General features: G+C 44.3%; 1 protein-coding gene across 1 annotated transcript in view; it reads right to left on the bottom strand.

Annotated features, from left to right (window-relative positions):
• The window catches only part of Col17a1 (collagen type XVII alpha 1 chain), a 46,068-nt gene extending 26,563 nt beyond the window's left edge, over window positions 1-19,505 (bottom strand). The window contains exons 1-14 of the mRNA XM_042689408.1: window positions 19,388-19,505; window positions 19,060-19,122; window positions 16,715-16,759; window positions 15,922-16,026; window positions 13,682-13,813; window positions 12,276-12,323; window positions 9,518-9,565; window positions 7,348-7,491; window positions 5,386-5,544; window positions 4,475-4,546; window positions 2,595-2,666; window positions 1,591-1,659; window positions 529-690; window positions 104-184 (exon numbers count right to left, since the gene is read on the bottom strand). Of these exons, the coding sequence (XP_042545342.1) occupies window positions 104-184; window positions 529-690; window positions 1,591-1,659; window positions 2,595-2,666; window positions 4,475-4,546; window positions 5,386-5,544; window positions 7,348-7,491; window positions 9,518-9,565; window positions 12,276-12,323; window positions 13,682-13,813; window positions 15,922-16,026; window positions 16,715-16,759; window positions 19,060-19,122; window positions 19,388-19,505 (1,318 nt within the window). The remainder of the gene's footprint in view (window positions 1-103; window positions 185-528; window positions 691-1,590; window positions 1,660-2,594; window positions 2,667-4,474; window positions 4,547-5,385; window positions 5,545-7,347; window positions 7,492-9,517; window positions 9,566-12,275; window positions 12,324-13,681; window positions 13,814-15,921; window positions 16,027-16,714; window positions 16,760-19,059; window positions 19,123-19,387) is intronic.
• Window positions 19,506-22,176: the final 2,671 nt, after the last annotated feature.

Here is a 22,176-nt window from a genome sequence, read left to right as displayed (position 1 = left end):
GCCCAGGTCCACAGAACCCAGTCTGCCTAGCAATGTCTTAGAAGACAAAATGCGATGTGGCTTCGTTGAAGACAAGGTAGATAAGGGTCACGGTTGTTCTTACCATTAGTGTCTGCCTTCAGGCAAGTATCGGCTGTGTAGGCAGCCTGCTTTTCTTTTTTCAAGGTGTCTTCTGAAAAAGAAGCTATACACAAAATCCATGATAATCTGGTATATTCTCTTCCCAACCTGACTCTACCCCATAACTGCTTGGGGAGATCAGCAAACAGCCCAGCTTTGTTGGGGTTAAACAGTGAGGCTCTGATTGACCAAAGACCCTTCTGGGAGATCTTGCTGGAGTTTTTCTGGCTTATCTGTATTCAAGGCAGACCCTGAAACACTATTTGGACAGTCATTTTTCCATTAGAATGGGAAAGCTGTGGTTACATGATTAAATCAGTTCAAACCACCTTGCCAGGACATCTGTTCTACTATACTATTTGGCTCTTTGCCTTCCTTCTGAAGCCTGAGTCACACAGCCTGACGTACTTGCAGCAATGCTGGCCGGGGAGGCGGTAAAGACTTTCCCGCTGTCCTTGGTCATGATCAACAGCTCCATGTCCTTCTTGGCTGGCACGTTGTCTTTCTCCAAGATCAGAAACTTACAGTCCTTGTGTAAAAGGTCATCACTGTGGACACTGGTGGTACCGGCTGGGGAGAAAAGTCATGATGAGAGGAAGGAAAAGGTGCCAGGAGAAGGGAAAGGAAGAGATCTGAGCAGCAGAAGGAGGAAGCAAAGAAAGATTAGTGAGAGTGAATGAGGGTTCTCCTGCTCTCAGTGTTTGATGAAAGATCTTGGGACCAAGAATATCTCTCCTGCGATGCTGGGCCTGGCCATCAGGAGGTTGAGTTGGTGATGGAAGTGCAAGGTGAGGGTCTGTTGGATTGTTTCCCTACCTGGAGACACAGGATCTTTATCAAATGGGCCCAAATCCCCCTTCTCAAGCAGTTACTTCTTTACTTATTTTGTTTACTTCTTTATTTATTTTATTTCCCTAGGTGGGTTTTTCCTGACCATTTCATCTGAAGTACTCAGTCCCCATAAGCAAATGCCCATGTCTAAAACATCACTCATGGCTTCCTAAAATTGATGTCATTTCCTGTGACTGTCTCGTATATTTGGTCTTATGTTTGTCATCTGCATGTTCCACTGGCATTGGGGACTGGTAAGGGGAAGAATCTCTCCTGTCTCATTCTCTGCCGCTCGCAGTACTTGGAGCAGTGTGTGTCTCATACAAAAACAGCTGTTCAGTAAATTTAAACAACAACAACAAAAGCCAACGTGAGTGAACCGCTGACTGGAAGGAAACACGCCAGGATTAGAGCCATAGAATAAATGGTTCACTGCATGATATGAGCCCATGTTAATGGTGAGGGCAGAGCTGGGACCAGGAAGGCCAAAGTAAGTCTATGGGCTGCTCATCTCTAGGCACAAAGGAAGCATCCACAGTAATCTCCGAGCACACATGGGTTCTTTCCCCCTCTAGTGCACCATGGATCACAGCATGGCAATTCTCCCTGTGTGCCAGCCTGATGTCACCACGCACTCACCTGTTGAGGTGGACATGCCGGTGCTTGCAACAGCAGGGCCCTGGGGCATGTTTTTCTTCACACCATAGGCTGCAAAGAGAGGAACTGCTGTGGGTTTGGCCATCATGGGAGGTGGCTCCTGTGGCGAGGAACAGCTAGAGAAGCCTCAGTGAGGAGGCAGCTTTCCCAGTGGAGAAGCAGCAGCTGGAACCAACCTAGGACAGCCTTGGGTAGAATCCTCCTCGTCCCTCTGAGACTGTTCTAAAGGCTACTTCCTCCAAGAAGTCTTCTTGGACCTCTCTTTTCCCCTTGTAGTCCTACTTGGCCCAGTGTATCCCTGAATTCCCATTGTCTTACACATTTGCTCATTGTCATGTGTGTGTGTGTGTGTGTGTGTGTGTGTGTGTGTGTGTGTGGTTAGACTTTCTAGTCCAACTAGACAGCAGATAAGTTGAAAGTGAGAGATGAGGCTTATTCCAGCCACTTCTTCTACCCCAAGTTTGCCAGCTCAGTCATTTGAAGTTGTGAATTGTAATCTAAGAGATCAGTTGGGTCATGAGAGGCCCAGGGACATATTTGGGATAAGATGGAGATGCCATGACAGTACAGGCTTCTTTGTGTGATAACTCATGTTGGAGCCAGCAAGTGATTACAGTTGGCATCTCTAGGTTGGGGGAAGGGGCTGTTTCATTGATGGGAAAGTTTTATTGATCCTTCTTCTTCTTGGTGTGTGTGTGTGTGTGTGTGTGTGTGTGTGTGCCAGTCCTGGGGCTTGAACTCAGCCTAGGCACTGTTTCTGAGCTTCTTTTGCTCAAGGCTAGCACTCTACCACAGTGCCACCTCTGGCTTTTTCTCTTTATGTGGAATCAAACCCAGGACTTCATGCATGCTAGGCAAGCACTCTACCACTAAGCCACATTCCCAGCCCTGATTGGTCCTTCAAATTCAGTTGTTGAAATGGGATATTGTAAATTGCAGCCTCAGAGGTATCACTTCCCCAGCAGTAGGGGCCATAGACGACCAACCTGTGGAAGTGGTGGCTGTGCCCTGGGACAGGGCAGATGAGCTGGGGCCCAGATTGTTTTGCATGCCAAACACTGAAAGAGAGATTGAAAGCAGATGAGAACAGGATGTGTGAAGATGTCCCTAGCTTCAGGCTGGAGCCTCCACACCATTTTCGTGATGAACACCCTTGCAGGTAACAGCCTCCCAGACTTCCTTGGTTCCCACATTCATGGGGCTTGAACTCTGGGCCTGAGCGCTGTCCCTCATTTCTTCAGCTCAAGGCTAGCATTCTACCACTTGAGCTACAACACACTTCTGGTTTTTTTTCTGGTGGTTTATTGGAGATAAGAGATTCACAGCCTTTCCTGCCCGGGCTGGCTTTGAACTGTGATCCTCAGATCTCAGTCTCCTGAGTAGCCAGGATTACAGTGTGAGCCACCAGCGCTTGGTGGTTCCCACATTCTTAATGACAAGGTAATTTTTTTTTCTTTTTAAAATTCGTATTTATTTTGTTGGTTGTGAGGCTTAAACTCAGGGCTCGGCCTCTGTCCCTGAGCTTTTCTGCTCAAGGCTAGTGCTCTACCACTTTGAACCATAGTGCCATTTCTGGTTTTCTGGTGGTCAATTGGCAATAAGAGTCTTATGGACTTTCCTGCCCAGGCTAGCTATGAATCATGATCCTCAGATCTCAGCCTCCTGAGCATCTAGGATTATAGGCATGAGCCACCAGTGTCTGGTAGCAGGTTAATTGCTTCCTACTCAGGCCCCACTTTACTAACAGTTTCACTTGTTGAGTAGTTGTGTCCACACTACTTAATTGCAGTAGTAGTTAACCCAGGGTCTGGAAGATAGTGTGGGAACTATGGGAATAGGAACCAGCTTGATAGACTCCTAGTATTCCTTCAACTCTTCTCTGCACTCAGACATATAAAACTCACTTCACTCCCTGACCTGACCTCTGGTCTCGCTGTGAACAATGTCCAGAAGGCCATTCCTTCCTCGTCACAGCTTCATCCTATCTAGCGTTTGGGGTATAAGATTATGTTTCCAGTGGCAGCCCATCTTCCCTTAGGGCTTGGCTCAGCAAGGACTTTGCAAAAACAACCTAGCAAAGGTAGAAGAAATCAAACATGAAGGCTGGGCCTTCCGGGTCTCTGGTCAATGTGATCGTCCTTGCAGTTACAGGAGCCAAGTGAGTAAAGAAGGCTCATGTGTCATTATATTTACTAGTCATAACGTCACAAGGGGAAGGCAGATTCTTTAAAAACAAAAAATGAAAAACAAGGGGGTTTAGAGGCATGGCTCAAGTCTTGAGTTTAAGGCTCAATGCTTTCAAATGCAAGCATATGCACATGTATACCTGTTGTGGCTGACAACATAAACATGGACTAAAACAATATACGTGACACAGTGAACACATATTTTTTTAAACAGTCATGTGTTTGCATTGGAAGCTAGGCAATGGCATTATTTACCCCTGAATAATTTACTCCAGTGAACAATTACATTTATGAAATCTTTGTAAGAACACTATATTTACAAGATCCTTCTAAATTAGCAACACTGTTCATCCTGAAAATGTTCTAATCTGTGACTCACTAGTCTCCTATTTCTCCAATGGGACCACCACAGAGTAAGTTTGTCTGTGTGAGGTCAGGCCCTCTCCCCTTAGGCCTTCCTTTTGGGGTCATGAGTTCTGTGATTGTCTGCAGGTTTGGTGCCCACTGGCCTTCAAAATGACAGCCATGCAGAGTGTGCGGAGGAAGATCCTTCCAGAAAGGAAAGCTCTAGGCAGAGAGCATGTTTTCTTAGAAGCATTTTATTTCCTTGCCAGGAAAGAACCTTCTTGCATTTTTCAGTAGCCAGACTGGAAAAGGCCATTCAAGATGGCAACACTGACCTGAGGAACAGGTGCTGAGTCCCGGCTGCAGGGTGGGAGAACAGGACGTCATATTATTTGGAACTCCAAAGACTGCAGGGGGAATGGGAGGAAGACAGGTGAGAGGCATGTCCAGCTCAGACCAGGGGCAGAGACCCAGATACCATAGATGAACCAGAAGGCATGCCAGGATTGAGTTTTTATATTTTGTTACATTTTTGTTTTTAGGAAAAACTTCATGTCCAGTTCTCTTGCTTTGAAGCATGGATCTGGTGATCTTGGGTTGATTAGACCTGGAATTGACAGTAACTCCAGCCAAAAACTCTCTTGTTAGTGGCCCCCTTTTATTGTATCTTTTTACAACTTTTTTTTTGTACCAATCCTGGGGTTTGAACTCAGGGCCTGGGGCGCTGTCCCTGAGCTTTTGTGCTCAAGGCTAGTATTCTACCACTTGAGTCACAGTTCCATTTCTGGCTTTTTGGTGGTTAATTAGAGTCTTATTGACTTTTCTTCTCAGGCTGGCTTTGAACTGTGATCCTTAGATCTCAGCCTTCAGAATAGCTGGGATTATAGGCATGAGCCATTGGTGCCCATCCACAGCCCTCTTATATAGACATAAGGTTAGTTGACTTGCTGAAGGTTCAAAGTCATTTCACACAGAGTGGATCTGTTTGTAGTTTCTGTTTCTTCTTTTCCATTGTATTTCTTCTGATACCCTGTGCTGTGTATACCTTTCTACGGGGGATCTGCCAGAAGCAGCAGCTTCTGGATTGAACTGAAGTTCCAATGGGAATCCCTTGGGTCACTTGACTGTAGCACACCTCTCTAGGGAGCTCTGGGGATGGCAAATACCCCAGGAGTCTTTCAGCCACAGAGCAGTGGCAGGATAAGTTCATTATGTGGATGAGAAGAGTGTGTAGTCTAGCACCTACCAGATCCTGCTGAGTAGGCGTTGGTGTTGAGGAGGGAGGAGCTCTGGGTTGTCACATTGTTGTGATAGGTTCCCATGGAGCACCCAGCTGGCAAGGTGGAGGACCACATATGGGAGGGAAGGTTGGTATCCAGGATCGTGGCATCGTATGTACCGGACACTGTGAATAGAAACACAAACATCTCAGTAAGGGAACCAATCCACACTTCCCTGCTAGGAAAACTTAGCTGCTTGGGCTTCTAGGGACTTTCCACTGGAGATTGTGTATCCCAGGAACTCCTCAGTCCAGGGAAGCCTGAGGCAATTAGCCAGCCCACATTGTGTATGTGTGTGTATGTGTGTGTGTGTGTGTGTGTGTGTGTGTGTGTGTGTGCCTGTCCTGGGGTTTGAAATCAGGGCCTTGGTGCTGATCCTGAGCTGCTTTTTGCTCAAAGCTAGCACTCTACCACTTGAACCATAGCTCCAATTCTGGCTTTTAGGTAGTTTATTGAAGATCAGAGTCTCTCAGACTTTCCTGTCTGGGCTGGCTTTGAACCATGATCCTCAGATCTCAGCCTCCTGAGTAGCTAGGATTACAGGGGTGAGCCACCAGCGCCCAGCACCATCCCACTTTTGACCAAAGTCAAGACCTGACCTCTTAGATAGAGACTCTTGCCAATTCTCAGTAGATTAATTTTTCCTGGGCTCTAGTAATTTCTTTCTAAACTCTCTCCCCATCTCCAAGTGGGCAGTTCCTACAGGTGGCCTTCCTCTGTACCCTTTTCCAGTCCCTCCATCCTGAAAGATGCTCAGGAGCAGCTAGCTCTGAAACAGCAAACGAGACCTCCCCAATCCAGTGTCTTATCAGACTTCTAGGCACTATGGCAAAGGCAAGCTGTACATGAAGGGAGAGCTCTGGGGAGGAAAGTGCCCTGCAATAGCAGAGTAGCCTTTCCTGCTTAAACCCTCGATAAACATTCTTATGTGCTAACCAGACCCACAGGGCACTGTGTCCTGGAGAGGGCTCTTCATGCTTCTTCAAGTCTGATGCCAGTTCTGTCCAATCATTATGTGAGAGGCTACACAGTGATAATATGCCCTGAGGCTTGCCTTTTGCAGGATCTTCCACCCCTTTTCACTATCTTCTAGTTTTTTTTACCCTGCTCCCCAGGAGTTAATAAGAGGAAAGCTTCATATCACAGCAGACTTGGCTTCTTTTCCCTGTCTAAGGGTCTACTACTTTGTCTTCGGGTCTACTACTTTGTCTTCCTGCCCCCTGTAGAAGGAAGCTCCCTCATTTTTTTGTTTTGTTTTGGTGATGGTCCTAGGGTTTGAACTCAGGGCCTGGCACTGTCCCTAAGTTTATTATTATTATTATTTTAGATTTTGTTTTATTGTCAAAGTGATGTACAGAGGGGTTACAGTTACATAAGTAAGGTAACAAGTACATTTCTTGTCAAACTTGTTACCCCTTCCCTCGTTTTTCTCCTACTTTCCCTCCCCCTCTTCTTCCCATCCCCAACATATTTCCAACATATTGTCTTGATTAAGGCTAGTGCTCTACCACTTCAGCTCACAGCCCTGTTTTCTCCCTGGAGACCCTCCTGTCCAAGAGGATGTCGACCAGGCCCCTCTTGTCCAGTGCCTTTTTCTAAATGCTTTCTTCTTGCTATGAGGATATATTTATACTCATTAGAGAGTGGAAATGTGAAGCCATTCCCCAACACTTTTTACTTGGAGAACCTGCTGGAGGAGAAGCTCTAGGATTTAGAGCTGGCCTGTTAGGTGCTTCCAAAATGGTTGACCAGGCAGGTGAAAGGCACACAGCCCACATATTTACTCTGAGGAAGGAGTGGGTGCTTAGCGCTTTGTTAAGTTTCTGGCACAGTATGAAAGGACTCTAGGGTACCACTGAATTTCCCAGCCAGGAGGCGTCTGCCCTGCATTCCCAACCTCCAGGGCAGCCTGGGGCTGTTGGGCTTACCTGACTGGGAGCTTGCTGTCACCGTCTTGGTCTCCACAGTGCCCTTCTTGGGGATGGGGAGGGTGTTGGAGGTGTTCCGAGTGGGACTAGCACTTGCTGACCGGCTCCCTTTGAGCAAACGCTTAACATCGTCCAATTCTGTCCCTGTAGAAGAAAAGCCAGACTGTCCACCCAGCCCCAGGAGCCCTTCCCTAGTCTGACCTCACTGGGAGGCACAGGGATGGCACTCTACCTCCCAGGAAAGATAACAGCTGCTTCACACACCAGGGCATATTTGGTACGCTTTATGATATCTGCCATTTAACTATAGCACTTCCCAACCTGACACTTGGTGATATTAACACAGGGAGCTCAAAGTCCTTGAGTATGCTTTCCTAATTAGACCTCATCAGACACCCCAGGGATGAGTGGAAGGCTAGAAGACACTGCCATCTGGGACCAGGCTGTTGGAGAACCAGGTCCTTTGAAACAAAAGGATTAATAATAGTCTCATCTCCTACACAGGCTGTCATGAATGTCAGGTCCCAAATTTGTATGCCTGGAAGGGCCAAAGGGATTTGTGGCCATAATTCCTAAACATTATGCCTTACTCATATGTGATTTAATTTCAAGTCCATCTGGCTGGTACCATCTGTAGCAAGGTGAACTGGTAGAACAAAGCAGAGAAAGGAGAGGCAAACACATCGTGCAAGACAATGCATAGCCTTTGGGCTTAACACCCCAGACAGGGAAGGACTTGAGTACGAAAATATCAGGCCTAGAGTCAGATTCCCATGACCCAGATGCCAACTTCTGTGATCAAGCTCCTGTCTCTACATCCTCCCTAGCCACCAGCCCAGATCTTCCTTCTCCTACTCCTTGTATGTAGCTCCTACTCTAAAAGGTAAGTTCATTTCAAGATGGTGCTAAATAACTTTTAACAAAGGCAAGAGTTGTCTAACACATTTAATGCACAGAGACTGGGCACTCTCTGACCTGGAAGATGAAGTTCAAACCCTAAGTCTGTATTCTTTTTTATTTTATAAAGGTGATGTACAGAGAGGTTAGAGTCACATAAGTTAGCTGAAGAGGACATTTCTTTTTGAACAATGTCACCCCTTCCCTCGCTCTCTCCCAGTTTTTCCCTTCCATCCCTACCCACAAGTTACATAGTTCATTATCAACATAGTCTCTAGCGAGTACCATTGCTGCATTTGTTCACCCTTTGTCCCTCCATTTCTGTGCCCAGTTGCACCCATAAAGATAGATAAATGAACAAATAAGACGAAAACAAAAACAGCAATAAAGAAAAAAAGACCAGTTGTTTCCATTTCCTGGAGTCCATTTTGATCGGTATTAAGTTATATGCTCAGAGGAATCCTGTACTCTTGACTCTTCTCTCATAGGAACTCTCCCATCGTTCTCCACCCTGAACTGTGCCTCCACCACCTCCAACTGACTCCATACTTGCAGTCTAACTCTGATCCCCTCTTCCATCTTCCCTCAAGTGACATCTAACCCCGGGAGACCTCTCTGGTCCCACGAGCCTGTCCCTATCTTTCTGGCTTGAGGTATAGCTGCTGCTCCATGCTTCCCCACCACCGTGAGCTGTGGTGGTTGCTGGTGCACTCTCCCAGCTGACCTCTGAACTACTAAGCAGCAGGGACTATGACTTACTCAGAAACTTTGCCCAAGCACTTAGCCTGCGGCCAACCCACTGAAGGCCATTACAGATGATGATCATGTGTGTGTGCATGCACACACAAACGTGTACACATGCACATGTGCATATATGTACACACATCCCACATGCACATGTGCACACATATGTACATGTACATGGAAATCACAAACATTCATAGCAGGGTGTGAGCACAAACGTTACAAGCATGCACATATGCACACATAGCAAGGCATGCACACATGTATGTACATACCATAATGCATACACATGTACAGACATACAATTGCATATACATACATGTGCATACACATAGCAAGGCATAAATACATGCACAACCACACACATAGCATAGACATGAATACAATGCAAACGTGTGAGTACACACATGTACACCCATGCACATGTACCACTAGTTCCTAACTCCTAAACATTAAGATGCATTCATATGTGATTGATTTTCAAAATGATTTGGATCTTTTCTGCTGCAGCAAGACAGTGACCACTTACATCTGGTAGATGGTGATGCACTCTGAAGTCGAGCTCGGATTTCGCTCTCTGTATAAAGGAAGAGATGGAGAGGCTGTGGGTGAAGAACCTGGACCATAGACCCTGGCATTCAGCCTTGAGCACTGGGCAAATCCTAGGTTTCTTTGAGATTTCTGAGTCCTGGGACCCTGACACCTAGGGGCCTCAAGGAGAGAACTGCTAAATAAGGGTCATCCTCTCCCACTTTGCCCACCAAGTACACTATTCCCACACACCTGACACCTAAAGAAGCCCCTGGCTGAGCAAGGAAGTCCATTGCCTTCAGTAACAACCATGCCCTTTCTCACCATCCACTTCACAGTAGCTAGAACCAGGCATTTTTCTTGCCTCTGGGGTGATTCAGGTGTGGGTGAGAGAACTCCAGGCATGGTGCCACATGCCTGAAATTCCAGCATTTGAGAGGCTGAGCCAAGAAGATCACAAGTTTGAGGCCAGCCTGGACTGCATAGTGTCATGTGGCTTCCCAGGACTCCCTAGAATTTCCCTAGGGCACCAGTTCCCATGGCCTTTCTTCTCTCCCAGCCTAGACAAAGAGATTATAAAACTCTACCCCAGAATAAATTTAGACAAGATGGGATTTTGCTCACCTCCTGACGTATGAAGATAAGGAAAGCGCATCTTGTTAGAATTAGCCAGGAGACCAGAAATGAAATTAGATGTGGTACCTGCATTTTCACATCATCCACAGCTGCCTGATGATCCCCTCAGATTTTCACCATGTGTTTTGATTCCTGCCTCCAGTGGCTGTTAGGTCATTATCAGAAGCCCACCTTCCCATGCTAATAGAGCTGGCTCAAGACTCTTATGGTACTCTATGCTCCTTGGAGCAGAAAACACATCCCACTTCCTGTCTCATTGGCATGGGTTAATAATGCTCAGGGAATTAGTTGAATGAATTGAACTGAACTCAGTCCAGTGGTACTCACCTCGTGTTTGGCTCCGCCCTCTTGTTGTAGAAGATGCTGAGAAAACAGAGAAATGTAATCTTAGGCATATATATATATATATGTGAAATAGGCTGAGTATTTTTGATATGGAAGTAGATATAGTCAAGGGTTTTTTTTCATAGTATTAAATCCAGATATTAGGCCTTTTAGTACAGCACCAACCCATTTGCCCCTCAGTAGATGAATGGATCAAGAAAATATGGTATATATACACAATAGAATTCTATGCCTCCATCAGAAAGAATGACATTGCCCCATTTGTTAAGAAATGGAAAGACTTGGAAAAATTATATTAAGTGAAGTAAGCCAGGCCCAAAGAAGCATAGGTCCCAAGGTTTCCCTTATTTTCAATAACTAGTATATGTCTGAGATACGCAGAAATGGTCAGATAAGTTGATGTTAGGCGAAATGAACCCCAAGATAAGGACTCAAATGTTTTTTCTTTCTTGCAATTGTTTCTAACATATTTATAAGATGATTTTTTTGTTGCTTTGTATGTCCCTCCCCCACGGTGTAACCCCTGTTTTCACTGTATTTGATGTTGGTATAATTTGTGGAGGGGAAAGGAAAAAACAAATTGTTTAAATAGGGATGCAGGTGGACCCATTGCAACAATGAGATGTACAAGACTTTATGTTGAAAAATGAACTTTACAATTGTGTGGGGGGGAACAAGAGGAGGGGATGGGAGAGGAGATGGGAAGGGATGGGAAGGGGAAACAAAGGAGGAGGCAACAATGCTTGATAAGAAATGCATTCATTACCTTGCTCATGTAATTGTAACCCCTCTGTACGGTATTTTCACAATAAAAAAACTTATTAATAACTAAATAAATAATGACTGAAGGCCAAAAGGCAGAGGATGTTGTGGAATTTTTCGGTGCATTTAGGGTGCGAGATTAACTAAATGAGAGTTGTTAGCTGCAGCAACCCATTTGGGAGTATGACCCTTCAGACTGGATGGCAACATGGTCAGATGGATCCAAAGGCTGCCACATGTCCCGTTTCTTTTGTTTATGAGAATCTGCCTTTGGTTTTCTGACTGTGAGCAAATAAAGAAAATAATAATCACTAGAGAAATAACCGGTCACACCAATTCATGTGCACAGTGAAGTTCCAAGAACATGGACTGGAGACTTAGGGCCGAGTAGAGGCTCAGCCTGGGGTGTCACTGGGCCATGATGTGGCCCTTGGAGGTGAGCTACGATGAAGGGGCTAGGCTGCTGTGTGCTGGCGTGTTGTAACTGCTGCTTGTCTTTGCTGGCAGGTCTCTGCATCTCATGGAAGGAGGAAACCCTGTAATTAGTGCTTGGCCTTAGGGTTACATCTGTCCAAGCATGAACCCTGTTCAAACAACTTGCCATTTTAATGTATGGGGAGCAAATGTTTATGACAGCAAGTTAATGTGACTGACAGTCCCTTGGGGGCCTCAGGATGAAATGAGGGGAAAAAAGAGGTCATCAGAGTTCAGACTCCTTATAGAAAAATCCCTTTAGTTCATGACGTTCCCTGACCATGACTTTCTTTTTTCTTTTTTTTTTAGTTGGTTGTGGGGCTTGAACTCAGGGCCTGGGTGCTGTCCTTCAGCTTTCGTGCTCAAGACTAGCGCGCTATCACTTTAAGACACAGCTCCACTTCTGTTAAGAGTCTCACAGAGGCTGGCTTTGTACCTCCATCCTCGGATCTCAGCTATGATTACAGGCGTGAGCCACCAGTGTCTCATTTGTAGTGTCTCATATAAGCATTTCACTAGAAAATAAGGAGAGGACATACCATATTCCTTCCGAGGATACTCTGGGGATGAGTTGCCACTGGAACTCCCTGGGGAGAGAAGGAAACACAGTACAAATGAGCTCTAGTGCTTTCTGGGGAGTGTGTATGTGGTGGGGGTGGGGACCAGGGAGAGGTGCTGGGTACTTTCTGAACCTCCACAGCTACAAGTGTTTCAGTAGGGATGGAGCTGTGCTCTTAGCAGAATGTAGTATCTTAGTGGGGTCCACATCTGGGGCTCCCTGGTTTAATTGTTGGCACTGCCACAGTGTAGCTTGTGTGGGAAACCTCTACAGAATGACTACTTCCTGTTTCCCTTACATTTAGTCAGTCACCCACCCCATCAATTCCATCTCTCATACTTCTCACTCCTCTTCCTATCCCTTTTGTCCCAACCCAGGTCCTTTGACCATGGTAGACAAGATTCACTGTTCATGACTTCCAGAGTTCAAGTCCTGGTCCCAAATATGGCTGTGGCTGAAAAAGCTCTGTGGCTTGCCATTGTGTGCCAAATAAAGTAAAAAAAAAAAAGTCTTATCCTAGCACAGAAGCTGGTTTTTCCATCACTGCCTCTTACGATGCAAGCCATGATCTCTCCTGCCTGTCTTGGCATATGCTGCTGCTTCCCTAGCCTGGATTCTCTCTGTTTCTGGATGTCAAAATCACAAACATGAGGATGGCACAGCTCAGATGCCGCCTCCTCCAAAGCCTTCCCTGATTTCCTCAGTTGAGGATGGTCATTGCCTTCTGCTCCACATTACAGCTTTTTATCCATCATCTCAATTTATGAGATAACAAGGTCCTCGAGGACAAGATCCATGTCTGGCTCACTTAAATGTCCATCAAGCCATTGCATGCAGTGTTAAGCACATGATAAAAATCAAGCTGAGCTGGGTGTCGGTGGTTCATGTCTGTGTTTCTAGCTACTCAGGAGCTGAGATCTGAGAACTGCAGTTCAGAGCCAGCGAGGCAGCCTGGGCAAGAAAGACCATGAGAATCTTATATCCTTATTTCCAATTAATAAGCAAAAGGCCAGGAGTGGGGCTTTGGCTCAAGTGGAAGATTGCTAGCCTTGAGTGAAAAAAAAAAATAACCTAAGAGACAGTGCCCAGAACCTGAGTTCAAGTCCTAGTATACACACACACACACACACACACACACACACACACACACACACACACTCACACACACACACAATCAAATAGAAAAAATGACTACATGGGTAAGTGAATGAAATCTTCCAGTGATGTGTCCATAGAAGGAATAAGGAAGGAGCAATAGCTGGTAGGGTAGGGTGGTGAAGAGGAGGGGAAGAATGTAGACACAGGTGAAACTGGTGGCCAATGTGCAAATCTGCAGAGGATCTGTGAAGTTCTGTGGGGAAGAGAATGGTTCTTTGCTATGGATACCTTCATACATTCCATGGCGGGCACCATGAGTCTTCCTTTCAAAGGTTGAACCCGGTGAGTTGGGCAGAGTGGAGGCCGGTGAATGAGCTCTTCTGTAGCTGGATGTGGAGGTGTTACCTCGTATGCTTCCACCTACACGCGGGGGAAAAAAATATAGATCCTTGTAACACTTCAACAGATATGAATCTCATGGCATTGACATCCAGATGTATTACCAAGTACACTTGGGCTGCTCACAGCTAGGGAGGTGTGATCAGCAGGAGTACCAAGATCTAGCTCTTAGGAGAGCCCAGATGAAAGGTGACTACTCAGAAACTGAAGGGCATAACTGACGTCAAGGCCTTTCTTCAACCTGTACTTGAAGGCAAAGATGTCCCTCAAGGGCACAGGAATAGCAAACATTCTGCAGGGCTTTCTGAGGCTCTGATTTTTTTTTTAAATAAGTTTTTTTTATTGTGAAAACACTGTACAGAGGGGCTACAATCACATGAGCAAGGTAATGAATACATTTCTTATCAAGCATTGTTGCCTCCTCCTTTGTTTTTCCCCTCCCATCCCTTCCCTCCCACCTCCACAACTACATTCCTCCCCCCCCCCCCCCCCCCCCCCCCCCCGCCCGGCCTAAATTGTAAAGTTTGTTTGTTTTTTGACATAGCGTCTTGTATATCTCATTGTTGCAGTGGGTCAACCTGTATCCCTATTTAAACAATTTGTTTTTCCCTTCTGCTCCCCAAATTATACCAACATCAAATATAGCCATGAGGAAGGACATACAAAGCAACAAAAAATCACGTGGTACCTTATAAATACGTTGGAAACAATAGCAAGAAAGAAAAAAACCACTTGTGTCCTTATCTTGGGGTTCATTTTGCTTAACATCATCTTATTTGACCTTTTCTGCTTGACTCAGATATATACTAGTTATTGCAAATAAGGGAAACCATGGGACCTATGTTTCTTTGGGCCTGGCTTCCTTCACTTAAAATAATTTTTTCCAAGTCTTTCCATTTCCTAAAAATGGGGCAATGTCATTCTTTCTGATGGAAGCATAGAATTCCATTGTGTATATAGACCACATGTTTAATGGTAGACCTGCTTGGACGGGCTAGAAAATAATCTACAATGGAATGGCTCTCAAAACAAAGGGCAGGTGCTTCTCTTTTCAACCTGGCCCCTTTTTTAGTGCTTTGGGGTGTGTGTGTGTGTGTGTGTGTGTGTGTGTGTGTGTGTGTGTGTGTGCTGGTACTGGGGCTTGAACTCAGGTCTTCATGTTCCCTTGGCTTTTTCAATCAAGGCTACCACTTGAGCCACAGCCCCACTTCTGGTATTTTGCACTGGAGACAAGAGTCTTATGGACTTTTTTTTTTTTTTTTTTTGGTCAGTAGTGGGGCTTGAACTCACTTGGAGCTTGAGCGCTGTCCATGAGCTCTTTGCTCAAGGCTAGCACACAACCACTTTGAGCAACAGTGTTATTTCCTCTCATGGACTTTTTGCCAGCACTGTCTTTGAATTGAGATCCTTAGATCTCCATCTCTTGGGTAGTTAGGATTACAGGTGTGAACCACTGGTGTTCAGCTCCACCTGGTCCTTCTTGTGTCTTGAGCTTTAAGGATTTTATGTGTACCCTTGTTCTTTATTTGTTTGCTTTATTTCCTTTGCCTTGTTCTGTTCTGTTTTCCTGTATGGGGAATAAAAAGCTTATGCTGACTGCTTGCTCAGTGACCATTAGAGGACAGATTACATGTCACCAGATTCTCTCAGCACAGGAATCTGATTGTTAATCTCCTCCTCCTCCTCCTCCTCCTCTTCTTCCTCTTCCTCCTCCTTCTCCTCCTTTTCTTCCTCCTCCTCCTCTTCCTCCTCCTCCATCTCCTCTTCCTTCCTTCCTTTCTCTCTCTCTCTTTTTCTTTAGTTAAGTCAAACTGAAAACCCTAAGTGTGAATACCCTAAAACAAGTTGGATTAAAGAGAATGATTCAGTGGGAAAAGAGCCACTTTCCCCTGAATTGATAATAGTTACTGAGATTTGAAAACTGGGTCAATTGAAGTAGGGTTCCAATGGTGACAACTTGAAAGTTGCATCCTCCTTAGGTCAGATAACTGCAGGGCATTTGGAATGCACGACAGTCTGTGTCATGAGCGGACTGAGGACTGGGTCTCACAGTCTCTTTAGTGGGTCTTTCTCAGTGACTCTCTCCCAGGCCTTCTTTCCCAATCCCCCTCACCATCGTTGGCACTTACTAGAGTTGATGTAGCCACTGCTGCCATGAGTCAGGCTTTGTTTCTCCAGCCGGCTCCCTCCACCAAGTGAGCCTGTTTTAGCATAACCATTGCTGGTCCCTCCTTCTGCCAGAACCAAAAAAATCAGGTTACAAATTTAAGCTGGAGTCAGTCAGTAGTTCCCCTCATCCCTTGCCTGATGGACACCTTCCCTGTCTCCTACTCGGACCCTCCCGATTAGGGAGGTATGAGCTGCCATATTCCAGCTAGGCCATATCCAGGCCTGGAGTGGATAGTCAGTCACTCAGTCTGACAGGAGAGCCTTCTGGGGGAACACAGCAAGTAACTCACTAGGAAAATGGAAGTATTAGACAAGATGGCTGCGTGATGCCAGGCTCATTGAGCTCAGATCATGGTTGGGCTTGCTCTTTTCAAATACTGACCAAAGCCCTGACATGGCAGTCACTGGAAATGTTGGAGGGGACAAATGGCAGCTTTGGGGCCCATCAGTCAACTATGACTGCATCAGCTTTGCCTTGACTGGGTGAGTTCTTCCCATTCTAGAGGCACAGGGTTACTTTAGGGTTTAGTCTCTAGTAGAAGAATTCCTAGAAATGGGAGCTTGACATGCATCAAGCTATTCCAGACTCAAGGTGGATAGGATTCCTAATATTTTAGTGACTATTACAAGCACATCTGTAGAGCCCAAAAGGAGATAGGTAGTTTCTCTTGCTCAGCAGGAGAGTGAGCGCCCACATTCAAGGTTATGACATGGGACCTTCACACATGCCCTAGGAAGAAGTAAGCCACTTACTTGGTGGTAAGGATGTAAGTCTTGTAGTTACTGTTTCAGTGATAACTAGAAAAGAAAAAGAAAAGGGGACTTCTTAGGGAATGCACTGACATCTCTGTGTTTGACAAGGCCTGGTGTCTGTCATTGGCTAAGCACAATCAGGTAGGGTCAATAAAGATCTTCATATACCTGTGCTGAAAAGGGATCTGAACCACTGTGCATAATTGGAATCTGATCCATTGTACATGACAATATGAGCAATAACAAGGGGCCTCAAGGAACATAGAAAAGAAGTTCTTTTTTTTTTTTTTCTGGAACCAAAGGAAGTTATCTGCTGATTTGCTGTCTTTTGATGACAGCTGCACTTTAGGCTGGGGTTTGACTTTGAAAGAGGGGCAGCCAGGCCCTTTTGTCTTAAATGATACTGTCTCTATCCTATTCCTTCCCAAAGACCTCTATCTCCCCCATCCCCCCAGGCTATCTTGGGCCAATACCCTGACTGATTTCCCTGTGGACTTCCTGATGAAGTGGGAGGTGTTGCAAGAACATTACAATTCATCCTGGAATCTCTAGGGCTAGTCCTAAGTGTAGAAAAGCAGGAGAGGGAGGTCTGAGTTAGTGACTTTTGGAGGTAGTTGATATAGGTGATAGATGAACTTCAAAGACAGACTTGAAGAGTCAGACCCTGACTCCCCCACTGAGTTTCTGTAGATCTGAGTGGTAGTGAATATAGGGAGATTATAACGGCCTCAGGTGTTTTAGGAAACCTGTTAAAAGCAAGGGCTTGTGTCTCCCAGGGTAGTCTTTCTCCTGCAGCAGCATGAAGAGTGGATGTTCTCTAAACCATAGCACAGGGCCAAATTGTGTCTACCCATGGCCATCACTACTTCCTTTGCTGTTAGGCTTGTCTGGCTAGGCTTGCTGGTCTTTAAAGGCAAACATCTCTTTTAGGTATGTGTGTATGTGTGTCATGTGGAATGAGGGTGGAGGTGATGAATGGAGGAAAGAGTGGGAGGAGATGGAGGGTCTTTTTTGTGCTACTTGAATCCTGCTATTGGTCCCTCTCCAGCACACCATCTCCTTCCCCCTGTCCTTCTTCCTGATTAATTCCGTTATCCTGGCAGGAACACGGAGTTATGAATGTAGTAGAAACAGAATTCAATACTTCAAAGGGAATAGTTTTACAGAGAAAAGTGGCAGCTTCATTTGAATAATAGTCCTGGAGCGTTCACTAAACCTCTCATTGTAGAGACCTTTGGGATTCTTTGACACATAAAAATAAATTATTTCTTGACCTAAAGTTTCAAGTCTATGAAGCTAGATTTTTTTTTTTAAATTGGGAATACAGGAAAGTCACAGAATAAGTGAAAATGTTCCCTAATTTAGAATTGCTAAGGGAAAAGTTTAAATGTCTCTGAATTTATCATTGGGGCAGTTTCACAAAATATATCTGTTTTTGATTTTTAGTGTAGAGTTTGACTAGGACCCTAGTGTTGTTTCAAACCTAGTTTCTGCAGTAACTGAGGTATTTTTATAATTTTAGGTTATATTTGTTGCTTTATGTACCTAGACAAGGAAATGATTAAATAAACTGGTGAATTTGTTCAACAAAATATTAAAACCATTAAAAGTGCGAGTTATAAAAACTATACATTTCTTTTCTTCCTTCCTTCCTTCCTTCCTTCCTTCCTTCCTTCCTTCCTTCCTTCCTTCCTTCCTTCTTCCTTCCTTTCTTCCTTCTTCCTTCTCTTTCTATCTTCCTTCCTCCTTTTCTCCCTCCTCTTCCCCCCTTCCTCTTTTTCTCCTTTCCTTGTTCAGGGATCAAGCTTATATACTAGGCAAGTTCTATACTGATAAACCACACCCTCAGCCCCAGAAAGAATGTTTTTCATCCTAGAATAAAGTGCAGGACATATTTTGATTGTAAATGTGCTTTTTTAAAAAAAGGTACCAGCTTATAGAAGGAATGAAATCAACAAGTGCTAGATTATAGAAAGGAATAAAATCCACTTAAGAACATACTATAAGAATGGTATAGTGGTTGTAGTGGATTTACAAATGAATTATTTTTATTTCCAAAGTTTTTATTTACTTTTATAATGTGAGCATTATAAATTTTTTCTTTTCTTTTCTTTTTTTGTTGGTTGTGGGGCCTGAACTCTGGGCCTGGGTGCTGTCCCTCAGCTCTTCAGCTCAAGGCTAGCATTCTACCACTTGAGCCACAGCACCACTTCTGGCTTTTTCTACTTATGTGGTACTGAGGAATCGAACCCAGGGCCTCATGCATGCAAGGCAAGCACTGTACCACTGAGCCACCTTCCCAGTCCCAAAAGCATTATAAATTTTAAAAATTGATATGCTCTTACTTCTTTCAGTGACTTCGGTGCCATCTCGTTTGTTTTTCTTGGTTACGTCCATCCCATAGCCACCTGTGGGAAAATGGCAGAAATCATGAAAGGCCATGCCTCTTACTGTTTATTTTAGCAAGTTTAGGTTCTTACTGTTCAAGCTGAAACCCCAAACTCTCAACTCTAGAACTCAAAGCATAATTCTTTCTTGTGTGTATGTTGTACAAAAGCAATTTCCATTTGTTTTTGCCATCAATTGCAAGGGACAGACTTCAACAGCCCTGCTTGGATTCTACTCCTTTGTCCTAGGATCTAATATCAGCCTGTTGAGCATCCAAGGTCTTACCCAGCAGCCACAATGCCTTGACCTGTGTGTGCTGATAAAGCCTCCATTCTTTGCCAAGGTCATAAGTAACTGGAGGATGTCCGTCCATTAAAGCACTTGGTTCTATTGAGTAGTTCATTTTGACATGCTCTACAGTGTTCCGTGTTATAGATGAAACAGATAGAAAGCATTCATGTGGCTGTAAGAATGGTGCTTGATGGATTTGAGTCAACATTACTTTGATTGTCATATTTGCATGGAATGCTACACTTTCCAGCGAGTGGAATTTTCTTTCTTTTGTTTAAAGTTATTTAAAAGTAGTTGGACAAGGGATTTCAAGTCATATGAGTACAGTGGATCTTGGTCAATCTCTCCCTTTCATCATGCTCATCTTTCCTAACCTCGCCTATCCCCTTGACTTACGTGGCTCCATTTTCACATATGTACATTGAGTATTATGGTCACATTCAACCAACTTTCCTCTCCCCGCTACCCCTTGACCAATATGTTGGGGGGGGGGATAAACATAAGCCAGCCTGCGTCAATATTCTTTTTGATGCCAATGCAGTTGTAAAATACACTTTTCAGAAGTTTCTTTTTCTTTTCATTTCTTCTTCTTCTTCATAGAAGAAGGGACCCACAAGGGCAAAACTATTTAAGGTTCATGAAAGTCTTAGCATATCCCTGGGTGACTTCCTTGCTGGGGACCAAGGCCATATGAGATCAGCTGTCAGCTACCCAGTGGAATTAATCAAGACTGGCACAGTGAGCTCTAGGGCCTGGTTGAAGGTGCCAACTTCTTGCTCATCATTGGTGTTACTTAAATGTAGCTCTAGGCAGGGAATGAGGTACTATGGAAAAATTTCTAGCTGGCTCTGAGATGTCATAGAATGTCTTCACAGGCATATTTCCTGAAGCTAAGAGGAAGGTCTCCAGAAATACCTTAATAAGGAAGTCCAGCCTCATTAGAGGCCAAACATGGCCTTTGACTATGCCTGCAGCGTAGCTATAACCTATATGACCACACCATGAGAATCTACATGCAGCTGGACATTCTTTGAAAGCCTTAGTTTAGCATTATGTGCCTTCTGGAGCTCTGAAGCCCCTTTCTACCTTCTATTTTATTTATTTATTTTTAATTTTTTTCCTCCACATAGTCATTCCTTAAGGACCTGGAGACATGTGTTGGTGGCTGCCAAGAGGGAGATAAACAGCTATCTAGAATGACAGCTGAGTTGATAGGAAATATTATTCTAAAAAGGACTATTTGCAATAATCTTCAAAAACTTTTACTATTCACAAATTGTTGCTTATTTTTGATCTTTCAGCAAAATTTACAGCTACAATTGGCTGGGTTTATTCTACTGGTCACAGTTAAGGAAGATGGATGATAGCTTGGCTCAGTAAGAGCTCAGTCTCTGGATAGCTAATCTAGCAAATTCTGCTTTTTTTCCCCCTGAATCCAGAAAAATAATAGGCATTTCTAGGCTTTTCATCTATTCCCTAAATTCCAGTGACAGAATTTCAATTTCTATAGCAGAAAGCTAAGGTTTTCTCTAACTTTCCGAAAGCACCAAACAAACAAGCAAACAAAAAACCCAGCCAGCTGAGAAACCAAATGCCCCATTCCCTCCTCCCCTACTTTAAGGGCTTGGAAGATCCTCAGTTGAAGGTAGCCCGTAGCTGTGCCTGGCCCAACAAGGCCCTGGGCATTCCTCTCTCTTAGCCTGCAGCTCTGTGCAAAATTCTCTGTCAGACTGACAATTGGAGGTGGCAGGCCTGTGTTGGGAGAAAGATTCCTTTAAACTATAGCTATAAGAAGGGACTTTCTGTTTAATGAAGGCTGGTGGTTGGAGGCACAAAGCTGGGCTAGGATCCCGTGGGGCCCACAGCAGGCCTTCCCACAGCCCTTCTGTTGAAAACATTGGCAGTACTGGTAGGGTCTTAAAGTATAACATCAGGGAAAGAACAGGCCATGTTCGTGCCCAGGCCTGCCCTTCTTGGCGATTCTCACCTGAGCTCTCGTCTACCACTTAATGGAAGCTCTGTCAAGTAGCATAATTTTAAACTTCCTAGACATTGGGGCTCTTCTCTAACAGTCAGGATGAGTGGTTCATTCAAGTTCCCAATTCCATAATGATGCTTATTTGTATCTATGGTTCTTTTATTAAATTATTTTTTTCATAGACATATAATTAGCTGTACCTATTTATGGGATATGGTAGGATAATTTAATATATGAACACATGCTATAGTCTAATCAATGTAAATAGTATTTCTGTATCTTTAAACATTGATCATATTTTGGTGTTTGGAGCACACAAACTCTTGTAGTTTTTTTTTTTTTTTTTTTTTTTTTTTTATAAAATACACCATAAGTTGTAAACTATAGTGACCACACTGTGCTATCAACCACTGGGACTTAATTCTTATCAGACTAGATATTTGATCCTTTATGTCCTTTCTACAATCCCCTCTTCTCTTTGCCTCCTACATTGTCCAAGCTCTAATAAATACAATTTTCTCTGCTTAAGATCAAGTCTTTTAGTTTCTACATGAGTGAACAGACCCATAGTTCACTGATGGACTATCCACACCAAAGTTCTCAGAGACTACTTGGTAGTTATTGCATAGCTAATGTCCTTTCAACAATGTTGAAATTTCCTTAGGCAAGAAGACCCAATTTAAGTCATCGTCCTACTTTAATGAAGTTTTCTTCCTTTCTACTTCCTTTAAATGAGATTGCCTCTATGTAAATCTACCCAGATCAGGATGCTTCCTAAACACACACCATGTGATAGCAAGCTATC

Source organism: Dipodomys spectabilis, unplaced genomic scaffold, assembly GCF_019054845.1.
Source record: "Dipodomys spectabilis isolate Male_0828 unplaced genomic scaffold, ASM1905484v1 ptg000125l, whole genome shotgun sequence".
NCBI lineage: Eukaryota > Metazoa > Chordata > Mammalia > Rodentia > Heteromyidae > Dipodomys > Dipodomys spectabilis.
The sequence above is the reverse complement of the archived record's forward strand: the minus strand, read 5'-3'. Positions and strand labels throughout refer to the sequence as shown.